The sequence below is a fragment of the Haliotis cracherodii genome, unplaced genomic scaffold, assembly GCF_022045235.1.
Source record: "Haliotis cracherodii isolate W230 unplaced genomic scaffold, xgHalCrac1.p SCAF_5, whole genome shotgun sequence".
NCBI classification, from domain to species: domain Eukaryota; kingdom Metazoa; phylum Mollusca; class Gastropoda; order Lepetellida; family Haliotidae; genus Haliotis; species Haliotis cracherodii.
Window position 1 is genome coordinate 34,472,091 of NW_027266308.1, and position 19,063 is coordinate 34,491,153.

At 39.3% G+C, this 19,063-nt stretch overlaps 1 protein-coding gene across 1 annotated transcript in view; it reads left to right on the forward strand.

Annotated features, from left to right (window-relative positions):
• The window catches only part of LOC139441934 (unconventional myosin heavy chain 6-like), a 100,893-nt gene that overhangs the window by 15,689 nt on the left and 66,141 nt on the right, over positions 1-19,063 (forward strand). Inside the window, exons 2-6 of the mRNA XM_071222680.1 lie at positions 3,149-3,255; positions 10,908-10,970; positions 12,709-12,852; positions 16,102-16,210; positions 18,114-18,688. Of these exons, the coding sequence (XP_071078781.1) occupies positions 3,149-3,255; positions 10,908-10,970; positions 12,709-12,852; positions 16,102-16,210; positions 18,114-18,688 (998 nt within the window). The remainder of the gene's footprint in view (positions 1-3,148; positions 3,256-10,907; positions 10,971-12,708; positions 12,853-16,101; positions 16,211-18,113; positions 18,689-19,063) is intronic.

The following is a 19,063-nucleotide window of genomic DNA, read 5'->3' on the forward strand; positions in this document are numbered from 1 at the left end:
ATTTAGGCAAATAGTTATGGCTTATGATCATATTTCATAACTAGATAGTTCCTCATAAAACACAGGCCCAATTACATGACAAACAAAATTTGAATAATATCAATTAAGTATGCAAGTCTTCCCGTTGACTGGTAATTACCAGTTTTATTCCCGGTAATGGCATCCGGGACACCATTTTAGTAACACTTGCATTGCACGTCATCATTTTGGGGGTGGAGGTGTAATAATATGGGGTGGCCTCACAAATCATGGGAAAACACAACTGATCATTGTTCATGGCTATTTTAACTGCTTACGCAACCAAGATCAGGTTCTACCGATTGTGCAAATGCAGGGACATGACATCAAGTTGCAGGACGTTGAGCTGCTGCTGCCTCGCTTGCATCAATGCAAATGGTGGTCACACCCAATATTGACATTGTTAGTTGAGTTGTTTGAGCGATATGCTCCAAAGTAGGGGTTGTGTGTCTCCTGTTACCAGGTATGGGTTTGTGTATGAATTTGTTATGATAAAACATTGGTCAGTAAAATAACATAGCATTTACCAGTCAGGGTGGCTGGCCTCTTTGGGATGTGGATTTTCAATTCCTACGGCTGGACCCAGTTTTTCGCGTTCGTAGGCAAAGTCAAAAGGGGTGTGTAAAAGGACTTTGTTTACACCATTTTATGTGGAGCACAGTTACTCACTTTAAATAATATATACCATGTGAACAAAATCTAAACAAAGTGAAATATGATTTTCCTTTCACATGATGTTCATGTTTCCATCCTGTTTTGTGCGTTTGTCTGTTTGTTGTTTAACGCCGCTCTTAGCAATATTCCAGCTAAATTACAACGGTCTGTAAATAATCGAGTCTGGACCAGACAATCCAGTGATTGCCATCATGAGCATCGATCCACGCAATTGGGATATAATGACATGCATCAACCAAGTCAGCAAGCTTGACCACCCGATCCTGTTTGTCGCGTCGTACGACAAGCATAGTTGCCTCTTGTGGCAAGCATGGTTTGCTGAAGAACTAGTCTTACTTGAACTCCACTGAGCTTCCATCTTGTTAATGTACACATTATTAATACACAACAAATTGCCATATACACAACATCCAATCAAATCTCTTTGTCACTTATTTACATACACATTAATTCTTGTTAGAAAAATAAAAAAGTGTTGACCAATCAAATCAATCAGTTGACACTCAAGGCAAACATGGCAAAATGGTGGTCTGCCTGTGATGATGGTTTATCTCCTTGTGGAGATTTCTTGATAGTTTGGACCATATATACAGACATTAGACAAAAGATTAAAAAATAATTATTATAGAGCTCTCTGAAGATGTCATAAAGAAAACAGTCCTTTTTCCATCCATCGCAAAATCGGACACAGCGCAAGTGATATCGAAGTTGTCAAATGTCAAAATATGACAAAATAATGATCTGTCTGATACGGATATGCAAACACACAATTTGGATGTGCAGCCTAGATCTAAACCTAGTAGTGGGACACAGACATCTTCGGTTTTAGGCATGCAAAGAAAAAAGTCAAGATGTTCAATTTTCAATCTGCATGGATTGGCTAACCTGTTGACTGTAATGTATGTTATGACAAAAATATGTCAAAAGTGGGAAGATGTGTTTAGGACTGGTCCAAAACCTTTTCGTTAGTGAAATGATCAAGATTAATTGTAACATCCTTTTGAGGCGATTATGATCATGTATTACGGTAATTCTAGTGCCTATCAGGCAGCTTGGGTTCTATACTTCCCAAGGAGTTGAGAGTGATTCTTGTTTGACATTGATCCAGTGACTGGGGTAATAAGAGTGCTTTGAGAATGCCTCTGACCACATGCTGACTGGAGTGGAAATACTTGCAATGTAAATGGCCTATTATTATTGTTTTAATTTTCCAGCAAAGAATGTGTTGTAGTCAGCTATTAACTGCAGCCTGCAGTGGAGAAATCCCCCACAAAATCATACGCTGTAATTGTGTTGTGCTGAGAGCATAACATTGGGGCATTGACGCAGCTTGCTATGAAATGTAACAAAAGTAATATCACAAACAGGATGTGCAGTGAAAGGGCTTATTCAATATTTTTATTGCAGAAATACTGACAGTCTACAGGCCTGTATTTTATACTCTTGTGTAAAGTAATTGTATTGAAATCATTTTAGTGCTCCTGACTGACAGGCCACTGAGCTCATGACATTGTCAGTTTGTCTGGCCTCTGGTGTAAGACATATTTTCCTCAGAAAAGATATAAGCTGAAACTTCATGTGCTGGTTCCCACCAATGACTTTTGAATCAGATTTTCAGTATGGTCGCCCCACAAGAGTATGAACGACACATTTTGATATTCAACTGCTTCACGCGAGACTATTCTTGAAATGACCTAACACTGACAGACTCCTTCCACAGACCTGAGGTCATCTTCCTGAGGCAAGGGTGTTAACTGACAACAAAAGTCCAGTTTCCATGCTTGACGAACTTCGCTGGGATTTCGTGGCTTGAACGTAGTGGTACCAGTGGCTGTTATGTCCCTCTCATTGACTAATCAGATTCCACCTCTCATATCTCTTGCATTTGCTTTAAGCAAAAAGGATAATCAAGATCTATACTGTAATAAAATGCAAGTGCATCAAATCATTTGAGCACCTTGATTTAAAACATAAACATATAAGGAAAATATCTGTAGATGCCCAGTTGACGGTACACATGCTTTGCAAATCCTGCAGTCGATCAGAATCTGCACGTTGAAATTCCATGTTTACGAACCGCATGTCCAGTTCTTTCGGCAATTTTGATTGGACAAGGCATAGACTCGTTAGTCCAGCCAAAATGTAACCATCGTAATTCCAGCTTAGTTCAGCATGAGTGGAACCTCTGTTTACAGTCATTAACATTGCAACTCCATTGCCTTGGAAAAATGACCTAGGTGTTGTTTCTGATCATTTGGACCCATTAATCTTGAACTCAACAATTCAGCGTATTTGGCAAAGGAGAGATTGAATGTCATCGCTACAATATGGCTACCATGCCAGTGAGCAAAATTATTGATTTACTCCATGACTCGACTGATGGGGACACTCTACAGCAGTCTATGAATTTACCTCATTGTCTACTTGTCACATCCAATATTTTTTCTTTTACCAGGTGCAAGGCCAGAAGATGGAGTTCCGAATATGACAGTCATCAGTGATATTGATGAAAATGGTATCAATATCAATTTGAAAACAAGATATCAGAAAGACAAGATTTATGTATCCTTTTGGACCACAATGGATCGATAAAACATGTGGTTGTAGTCATATTGATAATAATACTTTTGCCTTTTTCTCAGCCATCTCTACAAATATTATGAATTTTTTGATGCAATAAGTATGTAGTGTGTAATATAATGATACATTCTTCCCCCCCCCCCCCCCCCTCCGGATGTAATGCAGGGGGAAATAGTCATCATCGGGTCCATCGGGATGTTTCCTGAGCATAACTGAAAACCGTAAAAGAATTTTCGGTTATACCACTGAAATGACTAACAAGAAGTCGACTAACAAGAAGTCGACATCAGCCAATTAGAAAGCAGCTTTTTTTAGCTTTATGGCATTCATTTCAAACTGGCGACTTCCATTTCAGACTTCACTTGAAAAATATGTTGCCACACTACTCGATTAAAATTTTGAAAACTGGACGAACGAACATTCCGGAATGTCTACCGTATTTTCTTGAGTATAGTGCGCATTTTTTTTCGGAAAAACACAGCTGTGTAGAAGGGGGTGCGCATTATACACGAATTATGAGTTTGGATGTTTTTTCCTCCCATGGAAAGACATTACGTACCGTGAGCACGAAACACCGGAAATACCATGTCAACAAATCCATACTGAAGTAGGCAAAATAATTATGTAATTACACTGTCTGTCTATAAAAAGTGTTCTTTGTATTTCTGGACTTATGTTTGTAACTTACTTCATTAATTTTATTCAAAATTTCTTATAATATTGTTTTTATTAATTTCGGCGAAATCGTGTGTGAAGCGATCGGAAGATCGCACAACTCACCGTTATTAACAGCAACCACGGTCAGAATACCGCTATTGACGCCTTGAAACGAACTTTAGTTGACAGAGAATGGATACATATATCATAAATGACATACTCTGACTCGTTAAAAGTCATATTTGTTTTTGTTTGACGATTCTATGTCAACATGAAATTCTCGCGCTCACGTGCTCACGTGCGCGCGAGCCTTGACGGTGACTGGTCAGACATGTTCCATGTAAAAAATAATACCCGGGAATAGCGATCAGCTGCTTCGCTTAGGGTTATTATTATTTTAAATATGTTTAGTAAAGGCTGCATATAATTAAGAAAATAATGGAATATATTATTCCTGATAAATAAAATAGTTTCAGATACAATTGTTGCCGATCCTTGCATTAAAAATCCTATAAAGTTATATCACTGGGTGTGTCTTGACCGAATCACCGGTCGATTCCAAGAAAACGTGTGTACAGCTGATTGCTGTTTCCGGCTTAGTTTACGAGAAAATACACAAGGTAATCTTAATCCCTAGATATAAAACAATGCCTAGCAGAACAATAAATACTATTTAAACGGTAAATAAACATGTCTGGTGATTTTTTATCTCAAATTTCGAATTTGTACTGACGAAGTTTCTCAGCACCCGTTCGTTTGCCGGACTTCGCTGAAAGGGTACGGTGTAAATTTTTTCTGCGCATAATATTCAATTTTCTTTTTTTCCAAAATATTGAACCCGCTAGAGGGGGGTGCGCATTATACATGGGTGCGCACTATACTCAAGAAAATACGGTAATATATGGTTGATATTGTATGGCAGTGTTTACCAAGTACTGTGCAACGCCACTTCCGTTCAACTCTTACTTTCAATATCTGGTAAGTGATGCTTTGATTGGTTGGATGAAAGGTCATTCTGACATGACCCGTAATAGGATGTTTAGAGATAGCGAGATCTAAGATATGATTTTAATGAGATTGGGACATTCATGGATTCCGCGTTTTCAGCTCACCTGGTTTAATTACAAGTTAGCTTGGCTTGTTTGACTGTCTTGCATTGTTTGTTGTAAACATTTTCAACATGGAAAGTACTGGACCTATGAAGCAAAACATTTCACATGGATGATACCTAGATTTATTCAAGAGGTACAAATTCGATTTTCAGTATGGTCATCATGGCAACCATATTGAAAAAACCTTCTATTGCTATTTTATGACTTATGAAATAATGTATATTTCAATTTAGCTAGATTAGATGCTACTGGACATAGATGCCTTGCATTGCTCTCTAAGTGCGACTTGTCCAAGTACCGGCCTGGGAAAGATGATGTTGATGCGGATACTCTTTCCCGACTTTCAACTCCCATCAGATCCCTCAAAACTGGACCAGTTTACGAGTGGACTCTGTCAAGGCCATCTGCAATGCGTCCCCTACACCTATCTATCTACATTGAGTCTTTGTGTCTCAGCCGATAATGATGGATGATCATGGCAATCTGATGATCATTGATGATAAGTGTGAAGGCAATATTAGAGAATGGAGGAGAGCTCAGGGTAAGGACCAAGCCCTGGCTACTGTCATTGGACACAAAAGGGAGAAGACAAGGCGCGACAGAATACCGTTTACAGATGATGCCAATCTCACAGTACTTGTCAAGCAAATGACCATGAAGGATGGAGAAAAGCAGGATCAGGTGGTCTTTCCAAACTCTGTGCCACGTCATGCATTACGATTACTCGATGACATTTTTGGACATCCAGGAAGGGATCGGACTATAGTGGTAATATGAGAGATTTTATTGGCCTGGGATGATACGCGATATTAAAGCACACATACAGAACCGTGTAACTTTTCTATGAAGAAAGACTCCCAACTGCTTGAAGATCACCATTGGTTGGCATTGTAACATCATAACCTTTGGAGCTTGTATGCATTGGCTTCCTGACCCTGAAGTCATTGAAAGGAGGTCAGCAACACATTCTCCTGGTGACGGATCATTTTACCCGATATATGCTCAGGCTTATCCAACAAAGAACATGACTGCAGAACAACGGCAGAGGTCTTTTTAACAACTTCATTGTCCACTATGGAATACTCGAACGCATACCCAGGGAGCTAATTCAACAGGGAAGATCATGCAGGAGCTGTCAGTTGCTCAAGATAGACAAGTCACAGACCAATGGGAAATGGAATGTGTGAACGCTTCAACCCTACTTTATGCAACATGCTCTGCACACTTGATCCTGACAGCAAAAGGAAGTGGAAAGCCCATGTTGGATCATTGGTCCATGCTTATAATTGTACCGGGCATGATTCAACAGAGTTGTCCCCCTTCTTCCTGATGTATGGACGGCTCCCTCGTTTGCCCTTCTTCCTGATGTATGGACGGCTCCCTCGTTTGCCTGTGGATGTAGCATGTGGGTCAGACATGGAGCCAAGCAAGTCAAGTCCATCAGTAAGTAGACAAAGCAACTTCAGAAATGACTCTTGTTGTGCTTATGACACTGCTTCCAGTACAGCTATAAAATCATGCAGTAAGCAGAAGAAATACTACAACCAGAAGACTAGAGTGGCTATTCTAGCATTAGGCGACCGAGTGCTTGTGAAGGTAGAGGCTTTTGATGGTAGACATAAATTGGCCCAGCTGCATCCATCCATACCAGTGTATACAGTTGGTGAGGAGCAGGACAGAAGTGCACGTTACACAGGAACTTGTTACTTCCAATTGGATCTATGCCACAGCCTGAGAACCAAGAGACACCTCGGCCTAGGAAAAGACAACCTACACAACCAGCTCCAATGCCTAAACCAAGACAGATCTTGGCGTCAACGGCATCAACCGCATCATTGGCATCAACCCAAATTTGATTTGGGCCTCCACCCCAAGCCCTGGGCTTCCTGATTGCTTCAAACCATCATTTCAGATGCTTTGACCAATAATGGTGCTTCCAATCCCGAAATGACAAGAGGTCCTAATCTTGAATAATGCCGAGAATATATGTAAATATTAGGGCTGGGATGGATAAGTCAGGTACTCAGATCAGCTGGGTTGCATAGGACCTGGGTACCCACAGGACAAGTTACACATATACATATAATCGAACTGGTACATTACTGGTAAGCAGTGTATACAAGGGCTGGTCCAAAAGTTCTCTAAGCCTGACTTACTTTCAACTATGGGCCTTAACAAAGTGACCTAGTCAGTGTAGTACATTGTTTGAGTAGTTCATTGCAAGTGTATTTGGTCTGTTGAGGCTGTTTGTATATTAGTGACAGCCAGTTGAACGTGATAGGGGTCCAAATGGACTCAGAAATGGAAAAGAACGAGTACCAAGCAGTCATCAAGTTTTTTACTTTAGAGAAGCGTACTCCCTAAGAAATTCATGACCGCATGTGACAAGTGTATGGGGATAAGTGCCCTAGCTATTCCACTGTTGAACGTTGGGCAGCTATGTTTAAGGCTGGGAGAACAAGCCTTGATAATGACCCTAGGTTTGGATGTTCCTCAGCTTCCATCAGTGAAGATTCAATCAAGGAGTTAGAAAAACTTATACTGTCATATAGACTTATGACCATTGCTGAACTTCAGGAAGACACAGGTCTAAGCCATGTATACATTGAAACTATTATTCATGAACATTTACAGATGAACAAGATATCTGCTCATTGGATGCCAAAGTTTCTAAATTCTGATCTTAAGGAAAAAGAATTGACAATGCCAGAGAAAATTTAGAGGTAATTGAGGAGGATTTTGTCAAACTGAAAAAGAGATTAGTAATGGGTGATGAAATATGGGGCTACCACTATGATCTTGAGTCAAAACATAAATCCATGGTGTAGCACCATTCCACTTCTCCGGCACCAAAAAAATTCAAGACTTCAACTTCAAGATCAGTGCAGAAAGTTTTTACCACTGTGTTCTTGGATGCAATGGGTGTGATCCTTGTTGATTACTTAGAAAGTCAAAAGACGATTACCGGTGCCTACTATGCAAATTTGCTTCATCGCCTGAGAGATTCTATCCAGGAAAAGCGGTGAAGAATGCTGACTACTGGAGTTCTACTATTTCATGATAATGCCTCTTCTCACACACCTCAATTTGCAAAGACTGCTGTGTGACAATGTGGGTTTGAAGAGCTTCCTCACTCTCCGTACTTGCCAGACCTGGCACCAAGTGATTTTGACCCATGAAGATCCGGGGTAGAATAGGTCTTTAGCAACCCATGCTTGCCGTAAAAAGCGACTATGCTTGTCATAAGAGGCGACTAACGGTATCGGGTTGTCTGGCTCGCTAACTTGGTTGATGCATGTTAACGTATCCCAATTGCGTAGATAGATACTCATGATGTCAATCACTGGATTGTCTGGTTTCAGACTTGATAATTTACAGACCGCCGTCATATAGCTGGAATACTGCTGAGTGCGGTGTTAAACAACAAGCAAAAAAACAAGTGATTTCCACCTGTTTTCTAAACTGAATGAACACCTTCGTGGAAAGCACTATGAAGACAATGATGACCTCAAAGCTGCCATGAATGCGGTTTTCGAAGGTGGCTGCAGAAAACCCCTTCCTGACTGGAAGTAAAAAGCTTCCCTATCTATATGAGAAGTGTATTGAAAAGCAGGGAGATTATGTTGAAAAATACAATTAAAAACACTTTCACAAATGTTTGTTTTATTTGTTAGGCTTAGTACTTTTTGACCAGCCCTCGTACGGCAGCCCATTACCAGACAATGTTACTGAGTTTCTCTCGTGTAAGAGTAAAACATCCCGTGCTGGGGTTTGTCAACATGTCGAAGGAACCATCACAGAAGCCATTATCACAACCTACCAGCCACTCCAAAAGCTCTGAATGAGATACTTATCACAATTACACCAAACCGGATCACTGTCGGACAACATCAACAAAGGAAGGTTATGTTATAATTAGGACGATACCATATGCTGCTAAAAGCACTGATTGATTTATCTAAGTTTTTTTCATATTTCCTGCATGTGGCAGCCAAAGTGGGGTGAAAAAACAGTTAGTAATATAAATATTTCAATATCAAATGTGACAGTTATTTAAGTCTTTGTTACTACTGGCCCTGAAAAAACATTGGTAATAGTTATAACCAACATTTGGCGTCCGCCTGGAGAGCGGAAGGTCTGGACTTCGATCTCTGGCCGCGCCATACCAAAAGACGTGAAAAGATGGTACTTGTTGTTACTCTGTCTGATAATGGTTTTTATCAATAGAATACAGCCAAAGATCTATGACAAGTTTTATGACCTTTTTCCTGCACAATTTCTTGAAATTATAGGAAGTAACTCTTTGGGTGTCAAGGAAATGGAGGGCCTCAATTTGCAAATGTGTGTTTTCTATTGCACTGATTTTGATTTAACTCACTAGGGATGTTTTACCACCAAAATGTTCATACCCGGAGAGCTACAGCGCCTTGTCTCTGTTTTTAATATGCTGTATGCTGCTGGGAATGTATGCTCTGTGGTATAGCTATTTTGATTTCAACTTCCTGTACTGGGGGCCTGTTAAGTGTGTTTAGCAGAGGCAATTTCCTCGTTGCCGTATACAAGTACATTCGTCTTAGGTCAAAGTAGTGTGTAAACTAACACACTGTGCAGACGTTTTACACCCTACTTTGGCGAAAAGAACAAGGGACTTGACCGCATCTCTGTTTCTTACATAAATATGAAAAAGGCATTTACAAATTAATTCACTTCCATACATATTCGCTCAAGTCAAATACTACGTCCTGCAGATCAGAACTGAGATAAATGTTCTTAATTGAAATATAGCTACAAGCAGAGATAGCTGGCTTCAAGTGGCAGTACATGGAGGTCCATTTGCATGTCTTCTGTTATTGTTATACACTAAACAAATATACTGCACCAAACTTCTACATATCATTATGTCACTTAGGTTTTGGAAGTAAATACGTCTGGTCTTATTACATCCTTCCTGGTTTCAGAAAACTGTAAGAGGTGGAAACAGAAAGTATCATTGCTCTCTTTCAGTTGATTACAGAGTTATTCACACTTGCGGGATTGAAATATGCATATGACAGTTAAGCATATACCCATACCATTTGAGCGTGTCCAATTTAATAACGTCATGATATGTAATAAAACTTACTGTTTTATCAAGGTTAACAGGTACTTCAAAGATCACACCTCCGGCCTTTTATGGCAGTGGGACAGCTCACTGGCATCACACTAACTTCAACCATGCTACCAGCATCATGTTGTATGTTATTAGGATGACATACCTTTATTCAGTGTTTTTCCAAGTTACAGAATACCCCCGATCCATTGTCTTGGTCGTTAAGGGAGGGCAAGGGGCCTACAGATTGTCAAAGTACAGTCTCTTTCTTTCAGACCCCCTGTAACCCCAATGCTCACCCATATAATGACATCATTATTCTGGGTGGGACCCTGGTGTGGAAGGGTCCAGGGCTCGATCCCTGGCTGCTCCAGGGCTCGATCCCTGGCTGCATCATACCAAAAGACGTGAAAAGATGGTACTTGTTGTTACCCTGTCTGGCGCTCAGCATATAGGGGCTAAAACAAGGACTGGTCGGCTCGGAGTCAATATACTGTGTCTGAGGGGACATGGTATCCCAGTGAACTAGCACAGTATAAAATTGGCATTAGTCCAACTGCTAGTACAAGCAGACACGCAAACATGTGCATGCATGTCGCTATATAAGTGCAATAATCTTGGATGCAACGTAAACTCTTTTTCAACTCACCTCCCCAAGCTGACGCACTAATATATTTGAAATAATGTTCAAAGTGGCTTTAGTCCAAACTCATTGTTATTCAGGTGAGCTTCAAAGCTATTTTTTGTTCTTGATAATTTCCTTGACAAGGTAACAGACATTTACTGGATCCATCCTGGTGTCAGTCAACCCTTACAAAGACATCAAGATATATGAACAGGTATGTTGTCTGTCAAGTCTTTAGTCCTCGTCCTCAAGTTCATTCGCTCTCTGGACTGAAAGTCAATGGACCCTATGTAATAGACTGTTTTGTCCAGCACCTGTTGGTGTCTGTAAACATATTACTTTCAGAAGCTGAAACTTCACATGCTTGTTCCCACCAACAATGACCACATGGCAGCCAGATTGAAAGGCTTTAATTCCTCTGAATATCCTACCTCAGTTACATCATAGCCACAATTCCAGCAATTTGGCTCACACGAATAAACACTGATTTTTAACAGACGTCCTCTTCACTGTCAGTCATCCCAACAAGTTGTTAGGTTTACCAACACTGTCCCATATCCCAGCCAGGGAGGAAGGATGTGTTGTTGCATAGTGATGGGGTTAGTGAACAACCCCTACACCAGTTCCCACCAGAGTTCCATAAGTCCAAGACAGCCTCAATCACAGCTTCGGTAGCTAAATGGATCTTTGTTTAGATTTGAATATCGGAATCTATCGCGGATCTACAACAGGCTGTGTAGGACACGTATTTGAGACCAGTAGCTTGGGAGAGTGTGAGCCTACTGGAATAATTGACTATTCATTCCTCACAGGGGATCTCTACCATCTGCTCCACAATCTTTTGCCCCCGATCTTCAGTACTCTGCAAAGGGCAATCTCTCATGCACCAAACTGGATGATAAGTTGCCGCTGCTGTCAATAAGGCGGTCAACTTTAAAATATGACGCATGGGTCTCCATTTTTCTCAACCACCTTCCATCAACACAACTTTTAGTTATGTCAGGTCACCTCCAACTAGAATGAGTGTCCCTATGAAGAGAAATTCAAGGACTTGGAATCGATCAATCCCCTGATGGCCATACACGCTTAAGTTTGGCAAGACAAACCCAACCGATTCCTCGACCTGGACGGACCGCAAAGCTAACGACATCAGAGCATTATCAATTTCACTTGCTTCTTTGGGGATCAGTTTCAGTAGAACAAGTTGTAGCGAGCTGTCAATGGAAGTCCCAAAATATTGCACAAGGTATGGTTTTTCTAACAACTGGTTGGGATGGCTGACAGTGAAGTGGATGTCTGTTGAAAATCTACTGTGATGTTAACCAAATTGCAGGAATCATGGCTATGTTGAAATAGAGGTAGGTTATTCTTAGAATTATACACAATAACTATTGTCTGCTTTATGGCCATTACTCAACCTCCTTCTGTTGACATATGTGTTCAAAACTTTGGAAATAGTGCATCTTTCTTGCAGATTTAGAAACATTGGGAAAATTTAGTTACTTGTTTTATGTATGTTATTACTTTTGTCCTCAGTATTTATGTAGAAAATATTTGAATATCAATGCTGATAACAACTTTTGTTTAGTGGCTGTCAATTTTAACAATTTTAATTGTTGACTACATAGCCAAGTGAGAAACAGTGCTATGGCACTATATTGTGCTTATACAATACCTCCTTTTAGGCAGTTATCATTCATAGAATTTTTCCATGGAATTTCTGGATAAGAAGGCGTTGATTGAAATTGGTGTTCCTGCATTACTACAACTTGACCCAAATTTGTTGAAAGTATACCAATTTGATATTTGTTGTGTGATAAAACCCTTCAATGCTAGACCGTTACAAATTAAAGTTGAATCCTGTTGGTGTAGAATATTTGAAGATATGCCGATTTTGCTATAATGTCCGACAAATGGTATCTTATTATTCCTACTCTGCTTTTTGTTACCAGGAAAATGTCACTGAATACAGCAAAAAGAAGATAAGCCAGGTTGAGCCTCACATTTTCGCAATAGCAGAGGCAGCCATCCAAAACCTTCAAGAAACGGACATCAACCAGTCTTGTATCATCAGTGGTGAAAGTGGAGCTGGCAAGGTCAGTGAGGGGTAGAAACTAACATATTTAGTCCTCTAGTCCTTATAATGATGACACATAGCAAAACCCTTAAAAATGGCAAATTTCTACTTGTCCTTATGATATCTTAACTACCGGTATTGAGCAGTTTGGCAAGGACTACAGGACTAGTGCCAGTTTCTAATGCTGTCAGTACAATTATTTTGGATGGGATAAAGTCCTTGATATGCCTTTGTTGTGATCCTATTGTTTCCAGGTGTTTTTTTAAGTAGCTAGAGCCATGGAGTGTTCTGGCTTGATAACAAACTGAACTTGGCATGATGTTTTTCTACAAACCAGAAGTAAATTTATTCGTCAGTCCCGAAATGCTTGGTGGCGTTTTATGTGTGTTGGAGATATAGTGTTTGTGTTTGATATTGGTTCAGAGATGTGGAAATACCTATTCTGTAAAATTTGATTATGTCTGTGATATTATTTCGCCAAAATGTCATGTGGGCAGTAATACATTTTACACAATGTCACTTTGATTTTAATCCCGTGCTTATTGATTTGGAACCAGATTTTGAGGTTTAACTAGATCAACTGTAATATTTTGGTCAGCTGTGTCACCTGCAAGTGTAGACACAAGAAACATGGACAATTTTAGGATTGCTTATAGTAAAAATATCCTGTTTCTGGTTACCAGATTTGCATACTAATGCTTTTTTTGTATGAAGGAAATGTACATAGATTAATGCACAAGCGAGTGTGTTTAATTAAATTCACTGACCAAACTGCAACCCATTCTAAATATAGATCAAAGTGAAGTTTGTGTATTGATATCCTGACCCCCTTTGATAGTAAAACCAATCACACCTTTAAGCAGTGGCCGTATGAAAATAGTGACCAATGAATAGACACATTTCCGCAGTATTCAAATAACTGACAATAATGCCTCTTGAAATTGCATTTTATCGAAGCAAATTTATGAATAAATCAGTGTATAAATATATATGCTAAATTTTATGTAAAACCATCCTGATTTCAAACATCAATAATGCTATGCAAAGTTTACTGGAGTAGGCTGGAGGTCAGTTTTTTGTGTCAGGTTTGAGATTAATCCATTAATCCTGTCTCCTCCTACACAGCCTACTTCTTTTCTGGTGCACAATCCTTATCCTGTCCACCTCATTATTGTGTCATTCACTATAGAAGGACATTCTTACCATCCCAGTAACCCTTAACCACGTGGGTATGTAAGGGAATGTGTTAACTGTGGTTTGTCTATTGTAAATAAAGGTGGGGGGAAAAAAGGAAAAAAACCTGAATTGAGCGAGTACACATGAACTGTCTACTTACTCATCACCCGATGAAGCACTGATGGGGAAGTAAGCAATGCATCTACATTTTGATACTGGGTCATTGTCAAATGAAATGGAAGGATTCGTGGAATCTCCAACATTGATTAGCAAGACCCACCTCATAGAACACTGCCACAGATTGTGTGAACAACATCAGACAACATGGCTGAACTTGTGTTGGTGACTGATGCAACTTGTGCACTACTCTTGGATGAGACTTCAGCTGCCCATGTAACAGTGGATTGACAATACAATAATCCCCAGGTCTGAGGGATTTGTATAATTTGAACATTGCAACCAGATACCTTGTTGGAATTTCCGCATCTTTTGTCTCTTCTCGAGATAATCTCTACCATCAGTTTAAGTTTTAACACTGTTGTCCCTGCAGCTCAAATTTCTGTGATGCGTGCATGACCTCATACCAAAATAGATCGAATTTAGTCACCCAAGCGTGTTTATTATGGCTTCGTGATTACTATTGCACAACTCTCCCGATGACCACAATTTATCTACTTCCACAACTGTCAGGGCTCAGATTTGTAGGGCAAGTTGTCTTTACCATCATTCTTTAATTGTCCTTGTTTTGACACCAGGACAACTTGCATTTGCCTGAAAATGCGATCAGTTCAGAGGAATCTGCCACAATTTAGCTTTCTTAATTGCTTATCAAAACTAGAAGGCATTTCATCTTATGAAGCAGGTTGATATTCGTCACCAGTGCATTTTCTGGCACTCATGAAACATTTGGACAGTATTTCATTTAATTTCGTGGGAGGATTATCTTGAAATCGGCTGATTTTGTTTGATTTAGGCTAAAGTTGGAGGTCAATATTAATATGTCATATTTTCTTTCATTTTCCTTTAAGAAGTCAGCAATTTCTGTATCAAACACTTTCTGAATTCTTTGCATATTTGGCTCATCAAAAAATTGCTGTCTGCGATGCTGCTGATATTTTTATCGGTACAGTAGATCTATAACAATTTCAGGGTCTGTATTGTTTTAATTAACAGGTTTATATATATAAATGTTTGTAAATAAATACCGGTATGTCTGTCTTGTGTCATATTTATTCCTAGATTATTGTTGTATTTGAGATAAACAGATTGTCCCGTTCTAACCGAATTTTACCCTTGGTAGTATTTCATAGTAAACATTTATGATTGCAAAAAATAATCCGGATTTGATGAGGTCACTGAGGTCAAGGGCATTAACCCGACCAATGCAAATCCTTCTTGTGTTTCTGACACATGTGCAACATGTGATTTTTATGTACTCGGTTATTTGCAACCCAATGTATCCTTGTGTACTGTGCTCCTTAGAAGTATTTCTGATTACGTGTCTAATAACAATCCCAATGCACTAAAATTAGGTCTGACCTTTTTAAGCACATTTATTTCTGTTAACACTTAGATGGTCAAATGACCATGTCTTGTTGATTTCATAGTGGTAATGCAAGTCGATCAGGCGCCATCATGTTACAGTCACATGACTTGGAGCCCCTCAATTACAGTCAAGTTAAAGATAGATGCACAACATGATCAGTCACATGACATTACAGACAAGAAGTTTATGCACATCAGCCAATACATCGTCAGTGCATACGATTGTCCTGATGCAAAATTATCTTAAGAACAAGTTTGATAAAAATGTGCATTTGTGGAAAAGTAAGTTTTGAGGCATGTTTTAATTACTTATTGATTATCTTACCTCATGCAGCTTAATTCGTAACAAAACTTCAGCGGCAGGTGGCGAAGACTTTGATGTCTTCAGTGGGTTTCGAAGTCTACCTTGATGATACCATTAAGCACATGGTTATGTATTGTTTAGTGTTTCGAAAACATGTGATGTAGGGAAATAACATTTTTGTCATAAGCCTGTTTCATTAGATATGTGATAAAATATATTATAGACCGATGTCCTGTGTTACAGACTGAGAGTACCAAGTTCATCCTGCAATATCTGTGTTCTGTGACTAACCACACATCGTTCTGGACCGAGCAGCAAATTCTGGAAGCAAACACAGTTCTAGAGTCTTTTGGTAAGATGGTTAATGCTTTGACTTAAAGCATAGAGTTCACTATGAAATAATAGTTATGCTGCAACCAGGAAGGCATCTCCAGAACTCCTATTTGACCTGTAATTAGAGAGAATTATAGGGAACATTTTGACCAGGGCAAGAGTACCAAGTGATGCAACAAATTTGGTTGTACTGGCCTCATGTTTGACATGTTCAGATGAAGCCAGGAGTACAAACAAAAGGATTATGACTGATTGGGGTCTTTGATGAGTTGATATGTAAGGGGTATGTAATGGCCTTGATCACAGTAGTAGATTGATGGTTGGAGTGTTTCAACGTTGATGTTTTCTGATTTTGAAGTCCTTGAGGTTGGTTGTAAAGGCTTTGGTTTGGCCCACTGGATGCTGTGGCTGGGGTTGTCATGTTTATGGTCTGAAAAAGCTGACTTAGAGTCAACTGGGGAGACTGAGATTTAAAAATTTGGGTTTTGAGGGTACTTGATGTTTCGCCAATGTAAGCTTGTTCACAATTACGTGGAACATGGTATACTGCCATCGACATCAGACGACTCCAACCATCAATCAACCATGATCAAGTCTTTTGTATATCTGTATAAACACTGCCACCTACCTGTACACACGCTTGTCAACCATACTCTGTACATCACCTGCTTAATAATGGTGTTACACTGAAACGTAAATCCTAATTGTAATAAAGAAGTTGTTCATCCATATAACCTAAACAAAGAAAGAGGTTGTATGGATATAAAAATTTATTGAGGTACATAATTGACAAAGTCACTAGCACATTTTAATCATCTAGCATGGTTATTGGTAATTGTCATATGTTTAGCGTAAATGTCTTTGATCAGGTCCAACAGATAAGATTGTTAACCACGACATTCCTTCTCAGCTTATGCTTATTCTCATGGGTTGAATCTGTATTCAATTATTTCAAAACTATTAATGAAGTTTCGACAGAAGATGTCTTTGATATAGATAACCTATGTGGTGTTAACAATGAAGAAAATGCAATACTTGGCCTCAAAAAAATAAGTCTTGGTTTTCAGGCACCGCCAGCATCATCATGAAGTCTGCCGCACGTTTTGTTTTTATTTTCATTTTAAAAAAAATATAAAAATCCTAATACTTAAACACACACACAAAAAAAAAAATGAAAATGGAAACAAATATGAAACATGCAATGAACTTTATGATGATGTGGGCAGTGCCTGAGAACCAAGACTTATTTCTTTTGCCTTTATGCAGCTTAAATAAGAGGTGAATCATAAACTTTGTTCAGCATTTAAAAAAAAAGCTACTGGTCTTGAGAGTAAAATTAATATCAACTCAATTTTTAAAAGCTTGGAAACAGAAATAATTTGTTCGTTTGTGGATGTTCAGAAAGCACTTGATACAGTTTGGCGATCAGGACATTTAAAAAAAATGATTTGGTTCCCTGGGATCCCTCGTTCAGGAATTCTCAGAGCAAAGGCTGGAGCATATGAAGACATTACACATTGCGCAATAGGTACAGTCGGATGGAGTCCGTGGAATCCATCAGAAACTCTGATTCAGGATGACTGTGCAGGCTTAATTGATCTTATGGATTTTAGTCGAGACTTCATTTACTGGTTTACATAATAGTGGTAATGTCTATGTATATAATACTCAAACCCCACCTCTACACAGCTGTATTTCAGTGGAGCAAAAAGTGCATTATGCGCACGAAAAGAAGGTATTTTCATATTCTGATGCAGGGAACCTCAAGGACATGACCAAATTCCTGTTTCAGAAAATGGTTTATAAGTTTTGAGTTTCTAAAACTGGAGCGTAAACTTCAAATTTTTGTCAGTAGGGATGTATGACCAGTGTCAAGTCTGAAGTGTTGGTGTTACAATAATTACTGCGCCTTTCTGTTTCAGGGAATGCAAAGACTGTAAGGAATGACAACTCTAGTCGATTTGGAAAATTCATGCAGGTGTGCTTTGATCAGCAATGTCAAATAAAAGGGTGCATAGTACAAGACTATCTCTTGGAACAGTCAAGAATCACGTTCCAGTCTCCGAATGAGCGCAACTACCATGTCTTCTACCAGTTAGTTGCAGGAGCACAGGCTTGTCCTGAAGTAGCAGAGCAGTTCCAGCTTGGCCAACCACAGTCGTATGCATATCTGAACCAGAGTGGATGCTATACGCTGCCTGGAGTAGATGATTCCACCATGTTTGATAACTTGCGCCTTGCCATGAATGTTCTGAACATTTCAACAGATATGGTGAATGGAATGTTTTCAGTACTGTCAGCCATTTTACTGCTTGGAAATTTGTCATTTGAGGATGATGAAGGGGAGAAAAGTGTTTTGACTGAAGAAGATAACAGCATCTTGAGTATTGTTTGTAATCTGTTAGGATTTGAAATGGATGGTTTGCGAGATGCAGCATTATATCGGCAAATCCAGGTCCGGGGCACAGTCACAAGCATACCCTTCAAGTTTCAAGAGGTAATTAATACTGTCTCTGTTTATTTGCATATTTGTTTTATAATTGGTAAAAAAATTATGAATATAGTTGCTGGTCAGTTCATCAACTTTGAAAATCCTTACTTACTTAATTATGTTAAGGTTAGGCTCATTAAAATCAGATTTTAGTGCTCACTACCACCACACAGTGATTTGTTTTATTTGTTGTTTAATGCCGCACTATAATAATAGCAATATTCCAGCTATATGACCGCGGTCTGTAAATAATCAAATCTGGACCAGACAATCCAGTGACTGCTATCATGATCTACGCAATTGGGATACGATGACATGCATGAACCAAGTCAGCGAGCCTGACCACCCGATCCCGTTTATCACCTCTTGCGACAAGCATAT